The sequence below is a fragment of the Gopherus evgoodei genome, unplaced genomic scaffold (genome assembly GCF_007399415.2).
Source record: "Gopherus evgoodei ecotype Sinaloan lineage unplaced genomic scaffold, rGopEvg1_v1.p scaffold_34_arrow_ctg1, whole genome shotgun sequence".
NCBI lineage: Eukaryota > Metazoa > Chordata > Testudines > Testudinidae > Gopherus > Gopherus evgoodei.
The window spans coordinates 1,389,247-1,411,483 of record NW_022060016.1 but is presented as its reverse complement, the minus strand read 5'-3'; the positions used below and the strand labels follow the sequence as shown (position 1 = coordinate 1,411,483).

Here is a 22,237-nt window from a genome sequence, read left to right as displayed (position 1 = left end):
TAGGGATCGCCCAGGCCCTGGTTGTTCGTTTCCTGCCACGCTGTCATTTCCATCTCCCTTCTCTAGCAGCGGCCTCCCTCAGCCCTTTGACGAGCCTTCTCAGGAAGGGGCCAGGATGAACTTCCCCCGTGGACCCCAGGGCCCTGCCCCTCTGGCCTTACCTCTGGTCCGTAAGGTAGTCGGGAGATGAGCTCTGGCGCCATCCAGTAGGGGGTTCCCACCAGCGACTTCCGCCGCGGGACCTCTTTGTTCACTTGCGCGCAAAACCCAAAATCAGAGAGCTTCACCTAGGGAGAGAGGAAAGGAAGAGGGTTGAGGGTTAGCACAGGGACAACGGCTGGCAGATGCAAGACCGACCTGCAACACCACAGAGAGCAATCCCTGACCCCACCGAGAAACAGGGACCAAAAATGCAACTGACGTGAGAATCATGAAGAAGCAGTATAGGAGTAGAAAGTTTAATTCTAAAAACAGCCTAAGCTGCTCAGCATTTCAGTGATCAACTCTGGTTGGCAAAGTTGTTTAGTTTTTAAGCACATAATTCCGTTCCAGCCTCTACCTGCTGTGATCAGAATCTCCCAAGTACAAGATTTACAATCCCCATAGTCAGAAGAGTAAGAGCCTCACAGGAGTTTATCAGTGTAAACAAAACACCCTTTTCACATTGGTATAACTCCAAAATGGCTCAGATTCAAAAGCAAGCTTGGCAGGCAATTAATCCGTAATAGCTAGGTTAGAATAGGTTTGGGCCTTCTGGATGAAAAGGGGCGGGGGGAGGGAGAAGAGACACAGGGAGTTACTGAGATTTCAAAACCTGCTATTGAACGGCATCTGATGGCAAACGCCCTGAGAAATTAGGCGGATTTGCACAGTCAGACGGAAAATGGAGCCAAAGGAAAGATCAATCCAGCTTTTTTTAATTTAAAGCACGTAAAATGCAAATCTGCACGAGGGAATGAAGCTGCTTCCGTATGATTCGCTCGTGAGGAAGTCAGATTTGCATCCAAAGGGGAGCCTGGGGAATTGAAGGGACTGCCCAGAAAGGCATGGACAGGGCAAGACTCATGCCATGTGGAAACAGAGACTGGTTTGTTTCATTGCACAGTCGTTTCTAGCTCTTGTGTGCTGGGTTCGGCTCTGAAAAAAGGTGAACTTGAGACTTGTAACCATGCTGTTACGACCCAGAACAGAGCCTCGCCATGAGCCAAAAAGAAAAAAGAGCCAATTACTTTGGCCCTGGTAGGAAATTAAAACGACGAACAACTTGATTTTAAAATGGAAGGGTTATTAAAAGAGAAAACATGGATATTCCATTACCAGTCTGAGATGTAGCTCATTTCTGCAACGCTCTGAAGATGTACATGTGGAAAAAAAGCGGTTTTTGTTCTGCTTTCAAGGGGACACAGTCAGCTTACACTATCTGAAGGGTTTTTTTTAACCTACTTTTTACAACCGTGTGTAAACGGATGGTAATTGAACCAGATTAGAGAAAATGCCGCTTCTTTCCCCACATTTGTTTGCAGGGCCCAGTCAATTTCACGGTTTCCCCCGCACAGCCCGCTCCCCTCATCTTCCCTATACAATGGAAAAAGCATATTCTACATCAGTAGGAAAGGAGGTTGTAAAAAGAGTAGGAGAATTTGGAGAAATCCACACCCCTGAGCGACACAATTATACCAGCCTAATCCCCAGTGTAGACAGTGCTGTGCTGACGGGAGACATAGCTACCGCCTCTCGAGGACATGGCTTAACCAAGGTGAAGGGAGACGGTCTCCTGTCGGCACTGCAGCATCTTCACTACAGTGCTCACAAGCCCCTAGTGACGACAGGGCAGCGTGGAGTTCTCACGCGAGTTAGCACATTGACATGGGCTTGTCTGCACTCCGTGAGTTACCGCAGTCTAGCTAGTTCTAGTGAGCGTGGCTAGACTGCGTAACACCCGTCCAGCTACGCAGAGTGGTCGGATTAGCATCATTCCCCCTTGAAACTCCAGCGTCAGCAGCACTCGGGCATGAACAACCCTCCTCTAATGGGCCGGCTTAAGGCGCCACTTAACCCAAGCTAGAGATTTCTGGGAGTCGGCTTAGGGGCAACACTGGAGTTGTGCCTCAGGCTAACGCTGCGGAGGAGACGAGCCCTGGAGGGGAGCCGTAGCCAATGGCAAGAATCCTAGGATGGTGTCCCTGATGAGGCCATGGCGCACTGGGTGGCTGAGCTCTGTGACTTTGTCCTCACCCACAACCATTTCAGATTTGGGGACAACAACTTATACCTTCAAGTCAGCGGCACTGCTATGGGTACCCGCGTGGCCCCGCAGTATGTCAACACTTTTATGGCTGACTTAGAACCTAACGCTTCCTCAGCTCTCGTCCCCTTACGCCCCTATTCTACTTGTGCTACATAGATGACATCTTCATCATCTGGACCCACGGGAAGGAGGCCCTTGAAGAATTCCACCGGATTTCAACGATTTCCACCCACCATCAACCTCAGCCTGGACCAGTCCACACAAGAGGTCCACTTCCTGGACACTACAGTGCAAATAAGTGATGGTCACGTAAACACCACCCTATACCGGAAACCTACTGACCGCTATACTTCCCTACATGCCTCCAGCTTCCATCCAGGACATATCACACGATCCAAGCCCTAAGATACCACCGCATTTGCTCCAATTCCTCAGACAGAGACAAACACCTACAAGATCTCTATCAAGCGTTCTTACAACTATAATACCCACCTGGTAAAGTGAGGAAACAGAGTGACAGAGCGAGACGGGTACCCAGAAGTCACCTACTACAGGACAGGCCCAACAAGGAAAATAACAGAACACCACTGGCCATCCCGTACAGCCCCCAGCTAAAACCTCTCCAGCACATCAATGATCTACAAGCTATCCCGGAAAATGATCTATAACTCTCACAGACCTTGGGAGACAGGCCAGTCCTCACTTACAGACAGCCCCCCAATCTGATGCAAATACTCACCAGTAACTACACACCACACAACAAAAACACCAGCCCATGAACCCATTCCTGTAACAAACCCCATTGCCTCCTCTATCCCCATATCTACTCTAGCGACACCACCAGAGGACCCAACCACATGAGCCAGACCATCAGCGGTCATTCACCTGCACATCTACCAACGTGATATATGCCATCATGAGTCAGCAATCCCCCTCTGCCATGTACATTGGCCAAACCGGACAGTCTCTACGCAAAAGAATAAATGGACACAAATCGGGCATCAGGAATGGAACATACGGAAGCCAGTAGGAGAAGACTTCAATCTCCCTGGACACTCAGTACCAGATTTCCAAGTAGCCATCCTGGAACAACAAAACTTCAAAAACAGACTTCAAAGCGAAACTACAGAGCTACAATTCATGTGCAAACTGAACACCTTCAGTCGGGGCTTCAACAGGGGCTGGGAGTGGCTGGCTCACTACAAAAGCAATTTGCCCTCTCTTGGTATTGAAATCTCCTCATCAATTGCTGGGAGTGGACCCACATCCACCCTGACTGGATTGGCCTTGTCAGCACTGGTTCTCCACTTGGAAAAGTAACTCCCTTCTCTTCACGTGCCAGTAGACAATGCCTGCAGCTGTAATTTCCACTCCATGCATCTGAAGAAGTGGGTTTTTTTACCCACAAAAGCTCATGCCCAAATAAATCTTTTAGTCTTTAAGGTGCCACCGGACTCCTTGTTATCTTTACGCAGCGATGTATCGGTTGCGCCCCTAGGTGTCGCTGTCCTCACAGGAGAGGGCACAGCTGATTCACCCAGCTCCATGCAGTGCAGAAATCCTCTGTTAACGCAGGACTCCCCAGCACAGCTAAGGCAGCTGCGTGCGCGTCACTTACCTTGCCGTCGTGGGTGAGCAGGATGGAGTCGCTCTTAATGTCTCGGTGGATGACCCCCTGGGCGTGGAGGACAGAAAGTGCTTTCAGGACAGCCAGGCAGACAGCGGCGATCTGCTCTTCATTCATCCTGGAAGCAGGGAAAGGTTCAGAGCCCTGACAAGCCTCCCGGTGCTCTGCAGCAACAGGGGGAACTGCCCTGGCATGGCATCCGGCGTCAGACCGGCAGAAAGTGCTTTGCCAGCTCAGACCCACCCTAGGTGTGGGAAGCATTATTACCATTTCGTAAATGGGGAACTGAGGAAGGACTTGCTCACGGCCACACAGCGAGTATGGCAGAGCTGGGACGGAAAGTCCCAGCCTGCCTTTAGCAGATACACCCAGCTATGATCGCGACCTGAACGCGATGGGCTCGCGGAGAACTGCGGACCAGCAAGGAAGACCCACGTATAATGGGGCGGAGGTGCCAGGCAGAAAAGCAACTCAGAGAGCGACTCTGCAGCCCCACAGTGGGTGGGTCCCCATCCCGCTCCTAGGACAGGATGTGCCTGCACCCTCAGACTCGCCTCTGGGGTACAGCTATGCTACACACCGAACCTGGGCTCTAGCCCCACCATCTGCACAGGAAGACCTCTGGTCTGGGTTTGGAGGGGTTTTAAGCCCAGCTAGCTGACCCAGCAGCGTGGCTGGGAGTCAGGTCTGCTGGATTCCGTCCCTAGCTCGAGTAGGGGTTGGGGAGTCAGGATTCCTGGGTTCTGTCCCTAGATTTTAGGCTCTGCTTTAACTTGGGCTGGAACCATGCACTCTAAAGTGAGGACAACAGCTAAATCACTGGGGCCCTGATAACCCTCCAATGCCCTTCCCATAATTCCCCCGACGGGGAGACAAGTTCTCCCACAATGGACTGTGCTGAGACACCAGGAGCATTCCCCAGAGAACCACAGACTGGGTTCTCAGACAGACAGTAACTCGGGGAGCGCCTGCAGAGCGGTTGCTCACACACAGGCCAGGCTAGCTCAGGAAGTCAAGGCCAGCCATCCAAGCTGATTGGTCAGTGCAGATATAGCCTGTCTGGGGTTGCCGCTAGTCTCTTTGGGTGGCTCATCCCTGCAGAGCGATACAGTCCCCTTGCTAGCCTCACCCGGGTCTAAGCAGCCACACTCAGGTCACAGGTGCTGCATTCCCCCCCCAGAGGCGTCGCTAGGGCTTCGGGGGGCACATCCCATGGGTCTTCATGCGACAGGAAGCTGAGTCGCTCTAGGCCTCTTTCCCAGTGAATGTGTCTGTCCTGGGCACACAGAGAGAATTGTGGGTAGGCACTGGAGGATTGTCCGTGCTCAGGGATTTAGCCTGCATCCTCACTGCAAAGTGGGCAGGTTACCAGCCTGCACAAAAGCCTCGCTCAGGTCCACAGGGGCCAGCTAGCCTGGGTTTCCAGCACTGCTGAACTCGGGTGAGAATTGGGGGAGCACCCAAGTTAACCCTGCTGTGGAGAGATACCAACAAATAGAACCTAACTCTCCATCTCCCTTCTGAGCTACCTGTTTCCAGGACTCCCCTCTCCTGCCCTCCGGCTTTTCACACTCCTTAGCTGGAGCTACTGAGACCCATCCGGCCTGGTTTTCCTGGTGTCTGCACTGCCAGGCACAGGCCTGGAGCCTGACACACACGCTCACCCCCTGGCATTCCTAGTGCTCCTTTTCTATCTACGACTTCCACGCCGCTGCCGACCTTGCTTCAGAGGCTGGCATCAGAGGGGTCAGCTGGCCCAGACGCGAGGCCCCAGGGCAGGAATTCCCACCCCCGTCATACCTGGTGTGCGTTACGATATCCGTCAGCGCTCCGCCTTCTAGGAACTCCATCACCACCCACAGCTCATCCCCCACCAGGTAGCTGTTGTACATCTCCACCACGTTCTCGTGCTGGTAGTCCCTCATAATCACCACCTGAAAAGCAGGGTGCAGAGCGGAGTGTTACGGCTGGCAGAGGAACGGGGCTGGCAATGCAAACGAGGACGCAGCTCCGTGACGTACAGAGGAAAAGCCTTTTTAGAAAGGAGAAGAAAAGAAACCTGACTTGAATGTGGTTTCCTAAAAGGCAGAGTTCACCCCACCAGAAATGCCACCCTAGGGCCTACCTAGAGATCGGCTCGGGCGACACTTGCTCTACAAGGAGACTGTATTCCTGTGGCATTTGCCATGTGGGCAACAGAAGTCACAGAGGGAGAGGTAACAGTAATTGCTGCTGGGGGAGGATTGGGCGTTGCTGATTCGGTGATTGGGGAGGAACAAGGCTAACGGGGTCCTGCCCTAATGAGCCCATGCTAGGCACACATAGGGGAGCGTCTATCCAAACCCATCAGCTGAGCCGGGGTAGTGCAGAGAGGGCCCAATGAGCAGCCAGTGTCGATCCTGCGTCCCCCTGCGCAGTCCGGAGACCCTGCGCTACGCTAGCTTGGGCTCGGCTTGGGCTGGTGCTGAGCGCATGGCTTTGCCAGGCAGTGAACTGAAAGGAGGATGTCGTGCGGCGCCTTCAAGCAAGCGGGTGGCTGCACTTGGGGAGCTCAGGGTCAGACAGATGGCCCAGGGTTAACACGGGCCCTTAACAGCTCTGCATCAACAGGCCTGTTTGATCAGCTACATTCCCCTGAGGTGCACTGTGTGGTGCTTTCTCCAGCCCAGATTAAAGAGATGCAGGCAATGGGGCTGCCCAAGGGAAGGCCATTTCTGCAGCTTCATACAGCAGGGCTCCCAAAGTGCCTCACAGCGTGGCCATGTCTTTGCCTCCTGGCTTCCTGCCGCCTCCCATTCCCTGTCCCTCACCCCCTCCCCCTGCCCAATCAAGGCCACCCTGTTTCCCAATGGCATCTGCTGCGGTTGCTCACACAGAGAAGTGATATTAGCTGCACCCGAAGCATTTTTAGCTCCTTATGGTTTCGCAGCTGGAAATAAAGAGGAGCCAGTCGCCACGGGACCAGGCTGTACTGTGTGAACCAGTGCAAGAGAAGCTGCGGTAACAGAGTCCAAGGCTAGGAAGCATCTCCTGAGATTCAGCCTGAACAGTCCATGGCTTAACCGCATCCCATTCCTCCTAATTAATCCCCTTGGGATCATCCTAAACGATGCTCCCTGCTCCTTTCAATTCGCCCTCCCAGTGCCTGGAGGTTTATCTGAGCCCTTCTCTTCTCCCCACTGCTGCCATAAGCCAGCCCGTTATTCTGAACAGACAGTGCCTGTAACCGTAACCTGCCACTGGGTGACTTTACAGCCGTAACCTTTGCTAAGGCCTGGTACACCGACTCCTTGCATCACAGCCAATGTCAGATGGAAGCTCATGGGGAGAAGGGGGCAGGGACCCTCTGTAACTGGGGAGCATACATCGATTTTCAGAACTGACTTCTGAGTCTCGTCTCATCACCCTTCAGGGGGAATTGGCCGGCTCTGTAAAGGAATTTATGCACCTAAAGTTGCAGGCGGGTGCCTAGTGAGATTTTTCAAAATCATCTAAGCAGGTCAGGCACCTAACTCGCTCAGGCCCTTCTGAAAACCCTGCTGAACGCCCGTCTGCATCTTGAGATGGCCAAAGACCTTTCTGCCTTTATCTTCAAGGCACTCAACGTCCTGGGCCCAGGATATCTCATAGATGGACTAAAACTCTGCGATGAAGATCACGGTCATCAGCGACACGCCTCTGGCACGATGAACAAGTTTCTGCAATAAGGGTAAAGCTCATCTGTCCAGGGGACGAAGCCGTTTCAGGGGCTGGTCTGAGACTGCGGAACGAACTCCCTCAGGAACGAAGGGTGAATTCCTTCTCCAACAGATAGCAACGCACATGTGTACAGGACGTTCCAAAACATCCCCCACCCAATCCATACTTTCCGCCCAGGGGACAGCATGACAGAACCAACATAGAGATGTCAGTCACTTTGCTTAAGGCACGTCTGGAAGGCGCGCAGACTCTACGGAGATGAGCGCAGTACGAGACCCTAGCTAGAACAGAACTGTCAAGCTGATCCCATGCCGCTTCTCAATTTGGCACGCAAGCACTTTTGAAAATCTCCCCCCCTGCCTTTTTCCAGCTGTGCTGTCAAGCACCTGGTGCGCTCCTGGCCTCCAGGTGAACACAGAGCTCACCTGGCGTCAGCGCTGCTTCAAAGCCTGGCCGAACGGCCTGCTCTCCTTTAGGATTCCAAGCCTGCGACCCAACGAAGGGGACTGCAATCCCCACCATCGCCTGTCCGGAAGGCTGGGCTCTGAAGCAGTGGGGCTCCCACCTACGTGTGGAGAAGCTCCCGTGGGTTAGATATGCCACCTACCTCATTAAACAGCAGCTCGCGTCTTTGCTGCTTCCTCAGGTCCATTTTCTTCACGGCCACCAGCTTCCCTGTGCTCTTGACCGTGGCGATGCAGACGATGCCCGTGGAGCCTTCGCCGATTTTAATGAAGTTGTCCAGGTAGGTCCGGGGGTCGCCCGGGTCAACCACCATCTGCAGGGCGGCTCGGAACTGTTCGTGGGAGACCCGCTGGGGCTCACGCTGCGGGGAGCGGGGCTGCTGGGAGGCCGTGGGGGGAGGAGGCGGCGGTGGCTGCTGGGAATAAGATGGCTGGGGGGCTGACTGGGGGATGCGAGTTAAGTGGGGCTCTGATGCGTGCGGGGAGATTCCCGGATGGGGCGGCTCTGGGTTTTTGGACTTCGGCTGGCCTGGCTGGTGGACCCTGGAGGAGCTACTGCTCCCGCTTACTGGCCCGTTGGATGTCATTTCCTGGGGCCTTGCAGACCTGGGCTCTGCCTGGAAGGAGAGAGAGAGGAAAAAGAAACAGCACATCAGCAGCTGAACCTAGAACAGAGGGGCTGGGAGATGCAGCATCAACCCCAGGCTCTCCGCCCGCCGACCGCCTTCGCACAGAGCAAAAGCTGCTTCCCACTCTGAAATTTTCCCTGCCAACAGGGTACAGGGAAGAAGAGGAAAAAGACGTCAGTGTGGCATCCTCCCATGGGGTTCCCAGAGAAGCCTTGCTGAGACAGTGTCTGAAGAGAGACAGCAGTGATTAGAGAGGAGAGGGAATAGGCACGAGGAAAGGAAAAAAAGAGAACCAGACATCCAGACAGCTTCTACAGGTGGTTCTACTGGACACGGCCTTGCGAGAGAGGCCTCAAGCATCCGTCAGCATTCCTAACGCACAGCGCGGCGCTGCAGCCGGAAGGACAGAGCAGTGGTGGTGCAGGATTGCTACGGGGAGCGCGGTGACCGCAGGAAAGGTGCAGGAGCGCAGTGCAGGAGAGCTACCGAGAAAGCAGCACGTGTAGAGGAGACACATGCTGTTCCAGGAGACAGTGCAGGGAGCAAAGCTGCGTCCGGATGACAGCGCGGTGCGGCAGTGCCAGGCTTGCTAGAGGAGGACAGGGAGCCAAGGCAGTGGTGATGCAGAGCATGCAGCCGCTGAAGGAGATCAGTGTAGTGGTGGCATCGGCTTGCTACAGGGCTCAGAGGCAGCGGTCCAGGGAACCGGCTCTTGCAGGAGACAGCATCGGCCGCAGAGCGCGCAGCTGTTCGAGAGGAACGAGCCATCTTTGCTGCACGCTTGACATTTAGCGCCACAACGCACAGAAGCGCCCAGACAAGCAGGAAGATGGCCACAAACCATCCCGCCACCCACTCCAGCGGCCTGCCAGAAACACCTGGTTTGATACACCTTAAATCCATCAAGAGTGGATATGCCTTATGGAAGAAGCCCCTCAGCGGAGGATTAATTCCTAAAGCAGAGGGTGGGTGCTTTGCCTGGGAGGGTGCATCTGCTTTGGGGGCACTGATGGCAGGTTGGGAGTGAACCGAGTGCAAACATGGCTCAGCCTTAGCTGCCGGATAGTCAGGATCATGGCCCGAGGGGTGGGGGAACCTTTACCTGAGAACCTGTGCCCCTGACAGGGTCAGTCTCAGCTCGTGGGTACGTATTAAAAGGCCGGCCGGTCTGCTGAGCTGTCTTCATCACCCCTTCGGAGACGGGGATGTTTGGAGTCCGGATATTGGGCCCGGAGAGCGGGCGTTTGTCCCGCGGGGACTGCGGGCTTTTCTCTCCGGTGTATGTGGACTTGGGTCTCTTGTCGGAGGCATCGTTGCGATCCCTCCTGACCACGCGGTCGGCCGGCTCGCTGTAGTCCCTCTCCGCCGGGTAGTCCCGCCTGCCATCCCGGTCATGGGCTCTGGGCCTGCCCTCCTTAGAGGGCTTGTGGTACTCAGGAGGGGGTGGCCTGCCACCAGGGTGCTTGGTGGATTTGCTGCCAGGCTCCTGCCCTCGGGGCTGCTGTGGCTGGGCCCGGTTCTCCTCCCTGTCCCGGTTCCTCTCCCTGTCCCGATCCAGCTCATTCCTGGCCTCATGGCGAGTCCTCTCTTTGTGGTCCTTATTCCTGTCCTCGAGGGGCTGGGATTTGGCCGGCCCCTCGTTGAGTCCGTTCTGGTGGAAGAGCTGGTTGCGGCGGGGCTGGAGGGGGGGGCTGTCCCGGCGCAGCGAGTTGGAGCGGGACACCGACATGTTCTCAAACTCATCCAGCAGCCAGGTCAGGGAGCCGTCCTTGGCAGTTTTGTTTCCCCGCACGATGGTCTTCATGCAGGACATGGGATGGGGGAGAAAACAAAAACAAAAAACAGACACACAGAAAAGAAAAAAAAAGGGAAAATGAAACGTCTGGTGGTGAACATGACACGCCTGGTGGCTGCCACATAGCTCAGCTGGGAGCGACACCAACAGGGACAAACAAGGGGCAGGTTCTTAACACCTACGCCTCCACACCCCCCCAACCTGCACACAGTCTCCAGTCCTATCCACCTGGCCTCTCTGCCAGCAGAGCACTGCTAATGGGTATGGTGCCTGCTATGGACTGGGAGGAGATCCCCTCCAGCTCATCTCAGGCAGCAGTCACCGCAGAGCTCGCTGCTAACCTGGGACAGATCTGAGCTGGCCTCCAAGCCAGTCCGTAGCTAGGCTGGGGGATTTTACATCTTTCCTTGATGTCTCTTCTCTGCAGGTTAGAAAAGCCTGAGGAGTTTAACACTCCCAACCCCACCTCCTATGGGAACATGTTTTATCTAAATGGCGTCATCTCTGTCCATTTATGCAGGACATGACTTTTCCTCCAGCTGTGTCTGATGATGGCACGGTCCTCCCCTTCTCACCTGGCTGCCCTGTCTTACCAACTCCAGCCAGGAGAGGCAGATGCTTTGCATGGGCTGCGGGTTTGTGCACCCCCCAGTTATGAAACGGAAGGGCTTGCTCGCCTGTCTGATCACGCAGGGACACGCAGCAGTTACAAAACTGCAGCCTGTTCCTGGCCCGACCTGAGCGTGTTTGTAGTTTGCTGACAAAAAGAACTGCGACGGTGCACATCGAAAACGTCACCAAAACAACCCACAGACACCACGTAACTCAGAACGAGTGCCATTTGGCTGCTCCGCCTGAGGGCGCAGCAGAGTTGTGTGGGAGCCAGGGCTGGAAGAGCAGGGGGTGCCGCAGGTCTGGATCGCGGGGCAGCAGCAGGTGTCATGTGATAGCAGGCTTGCGGGAGGAAGCAGGACAGCCCCGACCACCTTTTACAGCAGAAAGGAGAAAAGATCACTGGGTCCATACACAATGTGTGGCAGGGGCTGTAGATACTTCTGCGTGAGGTGTCCAGCACAACGGGGCTGCAGGTGATAGCGAAACAGAAACAACACAGCAGCGCAGGCACGAGGTCACCCCAAACAAAGCCATCCTGCTAGCGGCTGCAGCAGAGGGACCTGTCCTGGCAACACTAGGACCCTCACCAGGAAGCTAGTTAGGGAAAGGAAGAGGGAGAGGAGAGAGAAACGCCATCCACGGGGCCAAAGAGGCGAGCAGGGTCTGTAATGGAGACAGAGTTAATACAACCGCCAGCCACGTTTGAGCTCAGGTCAGAGCCGTCTCCACAATGGCTCATCTGGTGCCCGAACCCCACCGACAGCTTCGAGGGCTTGCAGTCAGCAGCCGCTCCGATGCGGGAGAGGAGCTGAAGAGTAATGCAGAAGCTGGAGCAGAGCACTTGCACCCCTGCTTGTCAACTGTGCCTCAGCCTGGCGTGCTGAGATGTTGGCTCCGTTAGTGGCTAGAGCAGGGGACTGGAGTCAGAGCCTCGGCGTGGCCTGTGTACAATGACCAGACAGCAAGTGCGGAAAATCGGGACAGGCGATGGGGGAGACTGGGGGCGGGAGAATAATAGGAGCCTATATAGGAAAAAGACCCAAAAAAATCGGGACTGTCCCTATAAAAATTGAGACACTTGATCACCCTAACCCCGTGTGAGAGAGCTGGGTTTACAGGATGGGGACACTCAGCTCGTTACAGAGGGGTGCTGAGAAGCTATTCGTCAAGTCCTGGATGACCCTCAGAGGGAAGAGGAATGCGAAGAATTGTTACTGCACGCCAGAAACAAAGTCACTTTGGACTGTAGTCACCAGACGCCCCATGGCCAGGAATTCCTGGGACCACAGATTATAAAAGCCTCCCAGCAACTGCGTTTTAAGCTGCTCTGCAGAGAACCTCGCGCCTCCCTCCCTGTTGCTTGTTTACACTTCTACACTCTCCTGTGTCCCAGGGAGCACAAAACGCCTCCGCAGCCAACTCCCAGGGCTGCCCTGTGCCAAGCTGCTCTCCCTTCTTTGCAAAGCTCCAGCTAGCTCGGCCTTCTCTCTGCCCGTCTCCAACTCTGCTTCCTACAGGCAGCTGCTTCACCAGCCCCAGGCGGTCCAACCCCTTGCCACAAGAGTCGTCTTCCTTGCAGCAGCCGCTACTAGGAGCGGCCTTCCTGTATCTCTCTGCCTTGCCTTCCCATCTGAAGTCTCAGCTAAGGACACAACTCCCTTCTTCCTGGCCTACACCCCTGTCTCCCCCCTATCTCTGTACCGCACAAAACCCTGCATGCGCACAGGAAGACACGCTGCACAATACAAGGCCTAAGTCTGCGGGGCAAGACTCCGCAGCGAGGTCAACGGGCCTTCTACCAGAATAAGTCTTGCCAGAGAAATCCCCAACTCATCAGGGAAGATCCGAGGGCCGCTCCGCCTCAGGGCTGGAGCCCCATCAGACTCTGGGGATTTGATTTAATGGCCTTGGCTCGCGTCTTGGACGCGAGTGCGGAGAGGCCTTTGTTTAGCCACAAACATGCTTATTAACAAAATGTGCAGAGGCAGCAGCAGCTCTCTCCCCCAGGGGAAGGCTGGCCGACATCCAGCTGCAGCAGGCTCTCCGCAGGACTCTGCCTTCTCCCCGGTACTGGTTGGAAGTCTCGAACTCCATTTCAGAGAAGTCAGAGCAGGGGTGGAATATATTTAGGCCGTTTAATGCTTCGAGGCCCATGTCCTCCAGAAACCTGCCCATGCCAGGGCTTCTGGGATCACTGGAAGTTCATGCAGTGACTATTGAACTTGTAACACACGTGTGAGCCCACTTGGTGCTGATAACTCCTGGGAAAGCCTTTCAAACAGTACAGGCTTTGAGGCCAGACACTCCTTTCTCTAGATTAGGAAGTGAGGCACAGCGAGATTAGGAGACTTGCCCAAGGGCACCCAGGGAATAGAACGCAGGTGTCCTGACCTTTAACCACGTCCTCCTCAATCCAGGAATATTTGAGAGTCCGATCACAGACCCTGCTCTATCCAATCACCTAGGACTTCCTTCCCTTGTGAATCTAAATATCTGGAAGACCAGTGTCCTACACTCAGTGGCGGACCCAGGCCGCGATGATCCGCTGGTCTCCAGAAAAGTAAGAAGGTGCCACCTCAAAGCGGGAGGCACAAAAGAAATTGAGACTATTTGTAGTTTGTACGGTCTTTTCTTGCAAGTATCCTGGCTGTACCTGCCTCTGCTATGGTGCCGAACAGGCGGCAAAGTTACGGGAGAGGTTCTAAGTTCTAGTAACACAGATCATATTCCCCAAGATCCCAGTCAAGTGGTTATATAGCCTCGGAATCCAAAAGGCACTTAAGGAATGGATCAGCGTGGTGGAGTCATGTCCTGCAAAGGTGCCTGCTCCCTCCTTCTGCTCCTGCCTTCACTGCACACTGCTGCAGTCCTCACCACGGCCCTCCCAGGCAGCTCCTGGCTGCCCTCTCCTCCCCCAGCCCTGCTTTCAGCAACTGGGGTGGGGACGGGGGAGGGTGACTGACAGCACTGGGTAATTTATGGGGGCGGTGTCACACATGGAATGACAACGGGGTTTATTTTTAAGCCCCTATGGCAGTGCAATGCGGCAATCCGCCTCCCGTCCCCCGCCACGCTGTCGCCAGCACTCCCAGAGTACTGCAGGCCATCCTCAAAGCTGCTCCCCAGCCAGATCAATACGCAGGGGTTTGCGCCAAGCCTCTGCTTGCACAGCACAGAGATTTATACCGTGTAGCGTCTTTCACGCAGAGCGCACGGCTGCCTAGTGGCCGACAGAAAAGAATCCGGCCAGAGCAGCTGAATCTCATCCAAGCAACCCTGTCTGCAAAAGCTCGAGTCCCACGCTGCCAGGGAAAGCGGCTTTGGATGCAGATGCAAGAAGAACCTGCCCCTCAAGTGTCCGCGGGCCTAAGAAGACTCTCTCACCATAGTAAGGAGATTTGACCAAGGGGGCAGCCAAGCTAGGGGCTGCGCTGTGAACAGACGGATCCCAGTCTGGTGGACAGCTGGGGGAACAGAGGTGAAAGGTTCAGAGGAGGTCCCTGGCAATGAAGAACAGAGTCGAGTCTGACCAAATGCCTGGCCCTTTGCCCCGTCTCAAGTAGGTCTTCCCTGGCCAACCTCAAACGGCTGAACAAGTTCTCAATAGCTACATTCTACTCTGCCTGCACCAATGCCTTCTGCTCAAAGGCCCTGTGGGGAAGAGACCCATTATCCGTCTGGCCCAGCAGGCCAGACATTTATAGTGTTGTATATTAACGATTACCGGCAAGTATCCGACAGCGTCACTATCTGATGGCACGGGTGGAGAAGGCTCATGTAGGAGCAGCAGCTGCTGTCATGTTTCATGCCCGTCAGCAGCCTCTGTGGGGACACTGTAATACCGAGCTGCAAAGCCACAGACCTACACAACCGCACACAGTTATGCCAACTCTATCGCACAGCAGTGAACCGTGGGCACTGAGGAAAGCCAAGGAACGCCGGATTGACGTTGTCGCTCCACGGTAAGTGCAGGACAAGATTAGCAACGAGGATACCCACAGCCAAACCCCGCAACAACTTCCAGCAACACTTGTTCAGTTTCACCGGCGCTCTTGGTGCGGACAGATCAGGATGGAAGCTGAGGAATTCCAGAGCTTGTTTACAGAGGAATGCCACCACGGGGCCAGCAGTTACACAGGTGCCAAACGCTTCAGATAAGACTGCCAATGATGGACAAACTGACAGTCAGGCTGCCTCAAGGTCCTACTTGGAGATCGAACCAGGAGGGCGCTTGATTTGCAATCAGACTACTCTGGCCCTCTGGGACATGCCATGATGATGAATCCCACTACCAATCAGCGGAACTAGACTTGGAGGACACAGTGGATAATTGGCTGAACACGAGCTCCTAGGGTGATACTGTGGCCAAAAGGGATGTAGAAAGAGGAATCTCAAGCAGGAGTAGGGAAGTTATAGGAGCTCTGTATTTGGCCCTGGTGTGACTGCTGGTGGAGTGTGTGTTCAGGTATCCACAATTCAAGAAGGACATTAATAAACTGAAGAGGGCCAAAGAACCACAAGAATGATTTCAAGGACTGGAAAACCAGCCTTGTAGTGAGACTCTCAGCTCTCAATCTCGTTAACTTAACAAAGGATAAAGAATGACATGATCACAGTCTACACATGCCTACATATGGGAGACAAAAAATGGATAATGAGGTCTTCAGTCTTGCAGACAAAGGTGTAAATAAGATCCAGTGGCTCGGAGTTGAAGCGAGAAATTCAGCCCAGAAATAAGGTGCACATTTTTTAAACAGAGAGGGTAGTTAACCACTGGAACAGTTTACCAAGGCTTGTGGTGGACTCTCCATCATGGCTGTTTTTCTAAGAGATCTGCTCCAGTTCAAACATGAATTATTTGGGGCAGGTCTCTGGCTTGGGAGGTCAGACAAGTTGATCTCAGCCCCCCTTTGGCCTTATAGTCTATGACTGAACTGCAAACATCAGCAGGAGACCCCTAACTCACTACTCATAGGAGTAAGCAGCCAGTGCACCTCTCATGAAATCAAGGCGTTACTATCAATTGACACCAGTTTAAGCCAGAGGAGAATCAGAGCTAACAGGCTTCCAACAGATTTCAAATAAGATGGAGTAAGTGAGGCAGAGGATGAGTCCAGGGAAGCTGACCCACAGATGCTGCAGAGAAGGCTCTCCCGTACCCCAGCAGGGAGACTGCACGGAGGGGCAGAGAGGGGAGGCTAGGAGTGAAGATGCACTGGAGCAGGTCCATGGTGGATTTTATGAACACCCAAGGATGGCAATTTCCCACCGGATCCAACGCTGAAGGGGAGTTGGGGGTGGAGTGGGGGGCTCTTTGAGGATGGGAGTGAGGTGGTTAATTCGTACATGAAGACAGGCAACAGAGGCCACAGATAGTCAGCAATCGGCCACTACATCAGAGCCAGCCTCACCACATCCCATGCGGGAACGGGGCAGGTTGAACTCAGCCAAACAATACTCAAGTGCATTTATCAACAAGCCCATAAGCTAACCTGAATCCAACTCTTCAGCGCCTACAAATCCACCCAGCTTCCTCACGTGGGCAGGTTCTCCCTCCCTTTGGGGGGAGTGATAGCTCAGTGGTTTGAGCATTGGCCTGCTAAACTCAGGGCTGTGAGTTCAATCCTTGAGGGGGGCATTTAGGGATCTGGGCAAAAATCTGTCTGGGGATTGGCCCTGCTTTGAGCAGGGGGTTGGACTAGATACCTCCTGAGGTCCCTTCCAACCCTGATATTCTACGATTCCTCTTGGGGGAGACGGCTCAATGCAGATCACCAAATGCATTCCAAGCCCCTTCACACCTAATCCAGAAGTTCAGAGGAAACCCAAAGAGGCCTAGTTGAATGAGAGCCAAACCGGGATGCCGTGTGACCCTGTGCTCTGTAAATACAATCAGCCAGTTTTCATGTGGCTCCGTGAGAATATAAACTAGCAATGCTGCGGGTGGAAGACCCAGAGGTTACGCAGAAAGTACTGGGAATCTGGACTCCCAAGACATAACTGCATTCTGCCACTGACTTGCGAGTTTCCAAGCTGAAAATGGCGTAACCTTGGGCACGTCATTGCCCCCCACACACACCTCGTTAAGAGGATGCACACTCCTCTAAGCCAGCAGAGGAGGGGTAAGCGCATAATGCCAGCACCAGAGCTTCCTGCTGGTGCACATGGAAAATGTACACCACTGGAAAGGTAGGGGTGAGGCAGAGGAAATCAATGCTCCAACCAGACTGGCTTAGTGGGCACGGTAATAGAATTTGGGCTCCTGCTGGCTGGTATCAGGTTTATGGACACCCCATCCCCAGCTGAAGGGCAGCCTTTCACACAGCTACTGAACAAAGCTGCTGAAGGTGGCATGACAGACAAGTGCATGGTTAAGTCTGCGGCCTAGACTGACTGTCAGCACAGGAATACAGCTCTGGCAGACACGTGTGACCCAAAGCAGGAATACAGCAGGGCGAGAACTAGAAAGGAGGCAGAAAAAGGGAATTTGTAGCAAAGTGTACACAGGCGGAGTTCCCACGCTGCTCCGAACTGAGCATGCACAAAGACACCCTGCTCCAAACTCAGCCTCAATAGGGAGTTTGCCTTGATCTTTAACAATAAAGGCAACATCCCTAAAGGACTGCTGTTCCAAGGGTTTTCCCTGCCGGACTTCCACGTTCCTGCCCTTAGTTCCCTCTGTCTCAGAGAGGGACACACCAACCCACTGATATCCTAGGCCGGAGCTAACAAGACGCCCGGCATCTTCACGAAGTGTTTAGCACCTGACATTAAAGTGACTTGGCAGAAGAACCCTGGCATTCCAAGGCAGGGTCCTAAAACAGGCCACCTCACCATGTTATACTGGGCTACAGCAAGAGAAAAAAAACAAAGTCCCCCCTTGTCCTTCCAACACACCCAAAAGTCATACTGTGACCCAATCCCACAAAGCTTTGTGGGTACAAGGGATTGTGGGACATGGTGGGTCTCACAGGAGAAGTTTTTGGCTAATTTGTTGGTCACAGACTTAAGAAAGCTGCAAATCCCAGCCCTATAAGGGAATATGGCAGCAGCATATCTAAGGGTCAGACTGCAGAACAGAAACAGGAGACCTGAATTCTAGTGCCAGCTCTGCCACTGACCCACTGCTCGGCCCTGGTCAAGTCACCGGCCCATGACTTGGCAACAAGGGCACACTGCTGACTCATATCCAGCTTCTCGTCCTCTGTAATCCCCAGGTCCTTTTCTGCAGAAATACTGCCTAGCCATTCGGTCCCTAGTCTGTAGCAGTGCATGGGATTCTTCCTTCCTAAGTGCAGGACTCTGTACTTGTCCTTGTTGAACCTCATCAGATTTCTTTTGGCCCAATCCTCTTTTGGTCCCCAATCCTTTGTGCCTCATCCACCACTGAAATGCAGCCACCCTGGGGTGGGAGTTTAAGAGCCATTTTGTGCCTGGCCCATGCCGGAGCTCTATGACAATATAAATAATAAATTTAAAAAAACCTTAAGACTCTTCCAAGCCACTGGGGTCAGCACCAAGCCAGAGGGGGGAGCCCCAGTTACTATTACACTCCCACAGGTTGCTCCCTTATGCACTGACACCACTTCCTGCAATCCCTAGGGTCAGCTTCCTTGGAGGTCTCCCGTCCCCGTGCTGTGGGCCCAGCAGGCCTTTGCTTAGCACGTGCGATCAGAGCCTGACACAGCAGAGCTACACCGGTCAAACATGGGGAAAAGCAGTCATCTATGGTGGGCTTCCCTGGTCTGCCGTAGCAGACCAGGAGGCTGCAGAGATCTCAGTGGGGGCAGATTCACGACACTCCCCAAGTCCACAGAGCCACCAAGATATAGCAGTCATGCCCACCGCTTTCCATGCGGCTGTTCACTGCCCTGGAAAGAAGCCCAGGGTGCCACGAAAAACACTCTTCCTGCATGGTAACTGGCAATTTTCTTTGCAAAAATTACAAGATGGAGCAGCCTCTGCAACCCAAAAAGAACAGGGCTATTTCCTCTTCTGTCTGGGACGGGGCTTTATTTTTAGCCCAGTCGGCAGCAGATGAAGGAGGGAGCTTTCATGCCTGCAGCCCACAAACGAAAACCACCCACAGCCTGATGCAGGAGAAAGGAAACGGGGTGGAGAGGACCCAACAATGTAAAAGAAAAATCGGACTGATCCAAGGGTTTTGCTGAGACCTCAGGAAGGAGGGTCTCCATCAGGTGGCTCAAGAGACAATTTTAAAGTAATTGGGGATTTGGGGCCTCTGTGAAAGGGCCCTCATTTTCCAGCAGTGTTGAGCACCTACCTGGTGTTGCTAGGCCAATACACGTTTTAAGTGTAAACTAAACTTCTGGTTGGGCACCCACAAAAACCATTAGCCCCCCGTCGACCCGGGCATGTTTTTGCAAACTTGGGCTCCACAGGGGGTGAGGTTTTAACTGGATTTCCAAAGGCGCCTGGGAGCGGAAAGACAATACTCCAGAGGACAGAAAGAGTCCCATAGCTCCTCCCCTGTGCCACACACATGTAGCGAGGTGCTCTGCAATAGATCTATTCCACTCCTGCCACCCTGCGGGTTCTGCTGCTGAGAGAGGCAGGAGGAGACGGACTTGGCTGGTGGAGCCCAACACCGCACAGCCACTGCCCACCCTCCTCCCCCCTCAGCGCTCCCGCGGGCGTGTGGGAATGGAGCTCGGTGACACACAAGTCCATGGGTCGCCTGTTGCTTTCCCCTTTCGAATCCCTGCGCTAAGCGGCACCAGTTTCAGTGCCGGTTGAGGGCCCTATCCAAAACTCGTCAGGAGCACCCCGCTAGCACGTATACGGGCCTACGGTGTAGCCCTAATGAAACGCTCGCACCAGAGCAGCTGGTACTTGGCGCTGGCCCGACTTGTGTTACTCGTTGGCTGGGGCTGCGTAATAAGCTCCCACTGAGCAACGCTGTCCACGCAGTTACAGAGAAGGGGTAGCCACCGGCTACCTTTTCAGGAGACCGCAGGCCACTTTCCTTGATTTAAGCGGCAGGCTAGCAGGGCAGGAATCACAGGTGACCTTCCAGGTCAGGGCCGCTGAACCGGGGACAAAGAGATCATGTTCCAATGCTACTGAGGCGGTGGGATCACTGCTAACCCCGGGGAGGAGGGGCCCCCCGTAAAGCCAAAAAGGGATTTCAGTGAAAGGCAGGCTCTTGCAACTCCCATTTTCCACTCAGTCCCATTAAATGAAGGAGAGGAGGGAAAGATCTTCGCTTCCGCCAGAAAACTAGCTCAGCTCAACCTGTTTGTGTCTCATAATCCCTGCTTTTTCTTCCCCTGTTTCCACAGCAACTCATGCAGGGCAAACACCGGTCCCCCTCCGGATTCCCATGCTGCTGAGCTCAGCAGATCAGAGAGGCAGAAGGCTCTGGCGCAGAGCCAGAGCCAAATTAGTACCGGTGGGTGTGGTGTGGAAGGGGATCAAGTAATTCCCCAGTCCAACCAATTCTCCCTCCACCCGTCTCTGCAATTGATTCCCCTAGGGAGACTGTTTCAACAGGTGAAACCCCTCCCCCCCCTCGGTCACACCCCTGGCTCCGCAGTTCCCAGCGCTGGCTCAGCCAGTGCTGCAAGAGTCCAGCTGAGCGTGTGTGAAAACCCAGGCGCCAGCTTTCTTCTGCGCCGGTGGGTGCTCCCGTGCCCGCTTCGACTCCACCCCTTCCCCAAAGTCCCCGCCCTAACTCCACCCCCTGCCCCTATTGGACCTGTTCCCAAATCCCTGCCCTGGCCCCGCCTCCTCCTGTAAGCACAGCACCTCCCTCCTCCCCCTGCTTCCCAGGCTTACCGCGTGAAACAGCTGTTTCGCGGCACAAGCGCTGGGAGAGAGGGGGGAGAAGCAGGACCCGGCAGCACACTCAGGGGAGGAGGCAGAGGCGAGTTGGGGCAGAGGAGCTGCCGGTGGGTGCACAGCACCCACCAATTTTTCCCCATGGGTGCCCCAGCCCCGGAGCACCCACGGAGTCAGCGCCTATGTGTGGAAAGAGATCCCGCTTGCCCTTCAGGTTCTGGTTTGCTGGTACGGATTCCGTACAGATCGTCCCCAGCAGGGAGAGGCACTCGCCCTACCTTGGGTCTCAGCCCATGACACCTGGGCGAGGGATTATACCAGAGCTCGCTTCACAGTCCGCCTCCACGGGCCTGACCCTGCCATGTGCTGAGCAACCTGAAGCGGGCATGGGAGCACCCACCGGCGCAGAAGAAAGCTGGCGCCTGGGTTTTCACACACGCTGAGCTGGACTCTTGCAGCACTGGCTGAGCCAGCGCTGGGAACTGCGGAGCCAAGGGTGTGACCGAGGGGGGGGAGGGGATTCACCTGTTGAAACAGTCTCCCTAGGGGAATCAATTGCAGAGACGGGTGGAGGGAGAATTGGTTGGACTGGGGAATTACTTGATCCCCTTCCACTCGCGGGCCCTGAAAGCTATTGGAAAGCAGCGACGGTGATGCAAATCCATCAACCCAGCGGTCCCAGCACTGAGCCCACAGCCAGTCATCCTGACCAAGACTGTCTCATTGTTTCCTCATGCTCCTCAGTCTGTCTCTTGCCTTAGATTGCAAGCTCCGCGGGGCAGGCACTGTCTTTTGGCTCTGTTTGCACAGCACCAAGGAGGTCTCCTAGGTGTCACAGTAACACAGAAAGCAGCCGCAGGACTCCGCTCGGGTGCTGAACGCGGGCAGTGCAATTCCTGCGCAGAGTCTGTGGCTCACTCGAAGCGCTTGGAGGACTGAGAGGATGGAAGAAGGTTCATTGCTACTCGACCTCACGCAGACACAGAGACCTACGAGCCAGGCTAGAACGAGCTCCCGTTTTCAGTCCTTAGGATGCAGCCAGTGCTGGGAGGCCGAGGGCTGTTGGAAAAGCTGCTTGAGCAGAAGACTCGCAGAGCATTTGGAGCAGCTCCACCACAGCATTATTCACTGGACGAGCCAAGGGAATGAGGCTGGCCAGCCCTGCAGGAATGCAAGAACGGCCAGACTGGGTCAGACCAAAGGTCCATCTAGCCCAGTATCCTGTCTTCCGATGGTGGCCAATGCCAGGTGCCCCAGAGGGAATGAACAGAATCATCAAGTGATCCATCCCTTGTCGCTCATTCCCAGCTTCTGGCAAACAGAGGCCAGGGACGCCATCCCTGCCCATCCTGGCTAATA

At 54.5% G+C, this 22,237-nt stretch overlaps 1 protein-coding gene across 9 annotated transcripts in view; it reads right to left on the bottom strand.

Moving 5' to 3' along the window:
- PAK4 (p21 (RAC1) activated kinase 4) overlaps positions 1-22,237 on the bottom strand; it is a 101,103-nt gene that overhangs the window by 5,155 nt on the left and 73,711 nt on the right. For 8 of the 9 annotated variants that reach the window (XM_030544410.1, XM_030544415.1, XM_030544412.1 and 5 more), the window contains 5 exons: positions 9,770-10,465; positions 8,182-8,655; positions 5,676-5,809; positions 3,867-3,993; positions 162-287 (listed from right to left, as the gene is read on the bottom strand). In XM_030544410.1, coding sequence (XP_030400270.1) covers positions 162-287; positions 3,867-3,993; positions 5,676-5,809; positions 8,182-8,655; positions 9,770-10,465 — 1,557 coding nt within the window. The remainder of the gene's footprint in view (positions 1-161; positions 288-3,866; positions 3,994-5,675; positions 5,810-8,181; positions 8,656-9,769; positions 10,466-22,237) is intronic. The other variant, XM_030544418.1, reaches the window with a different exon arrangement.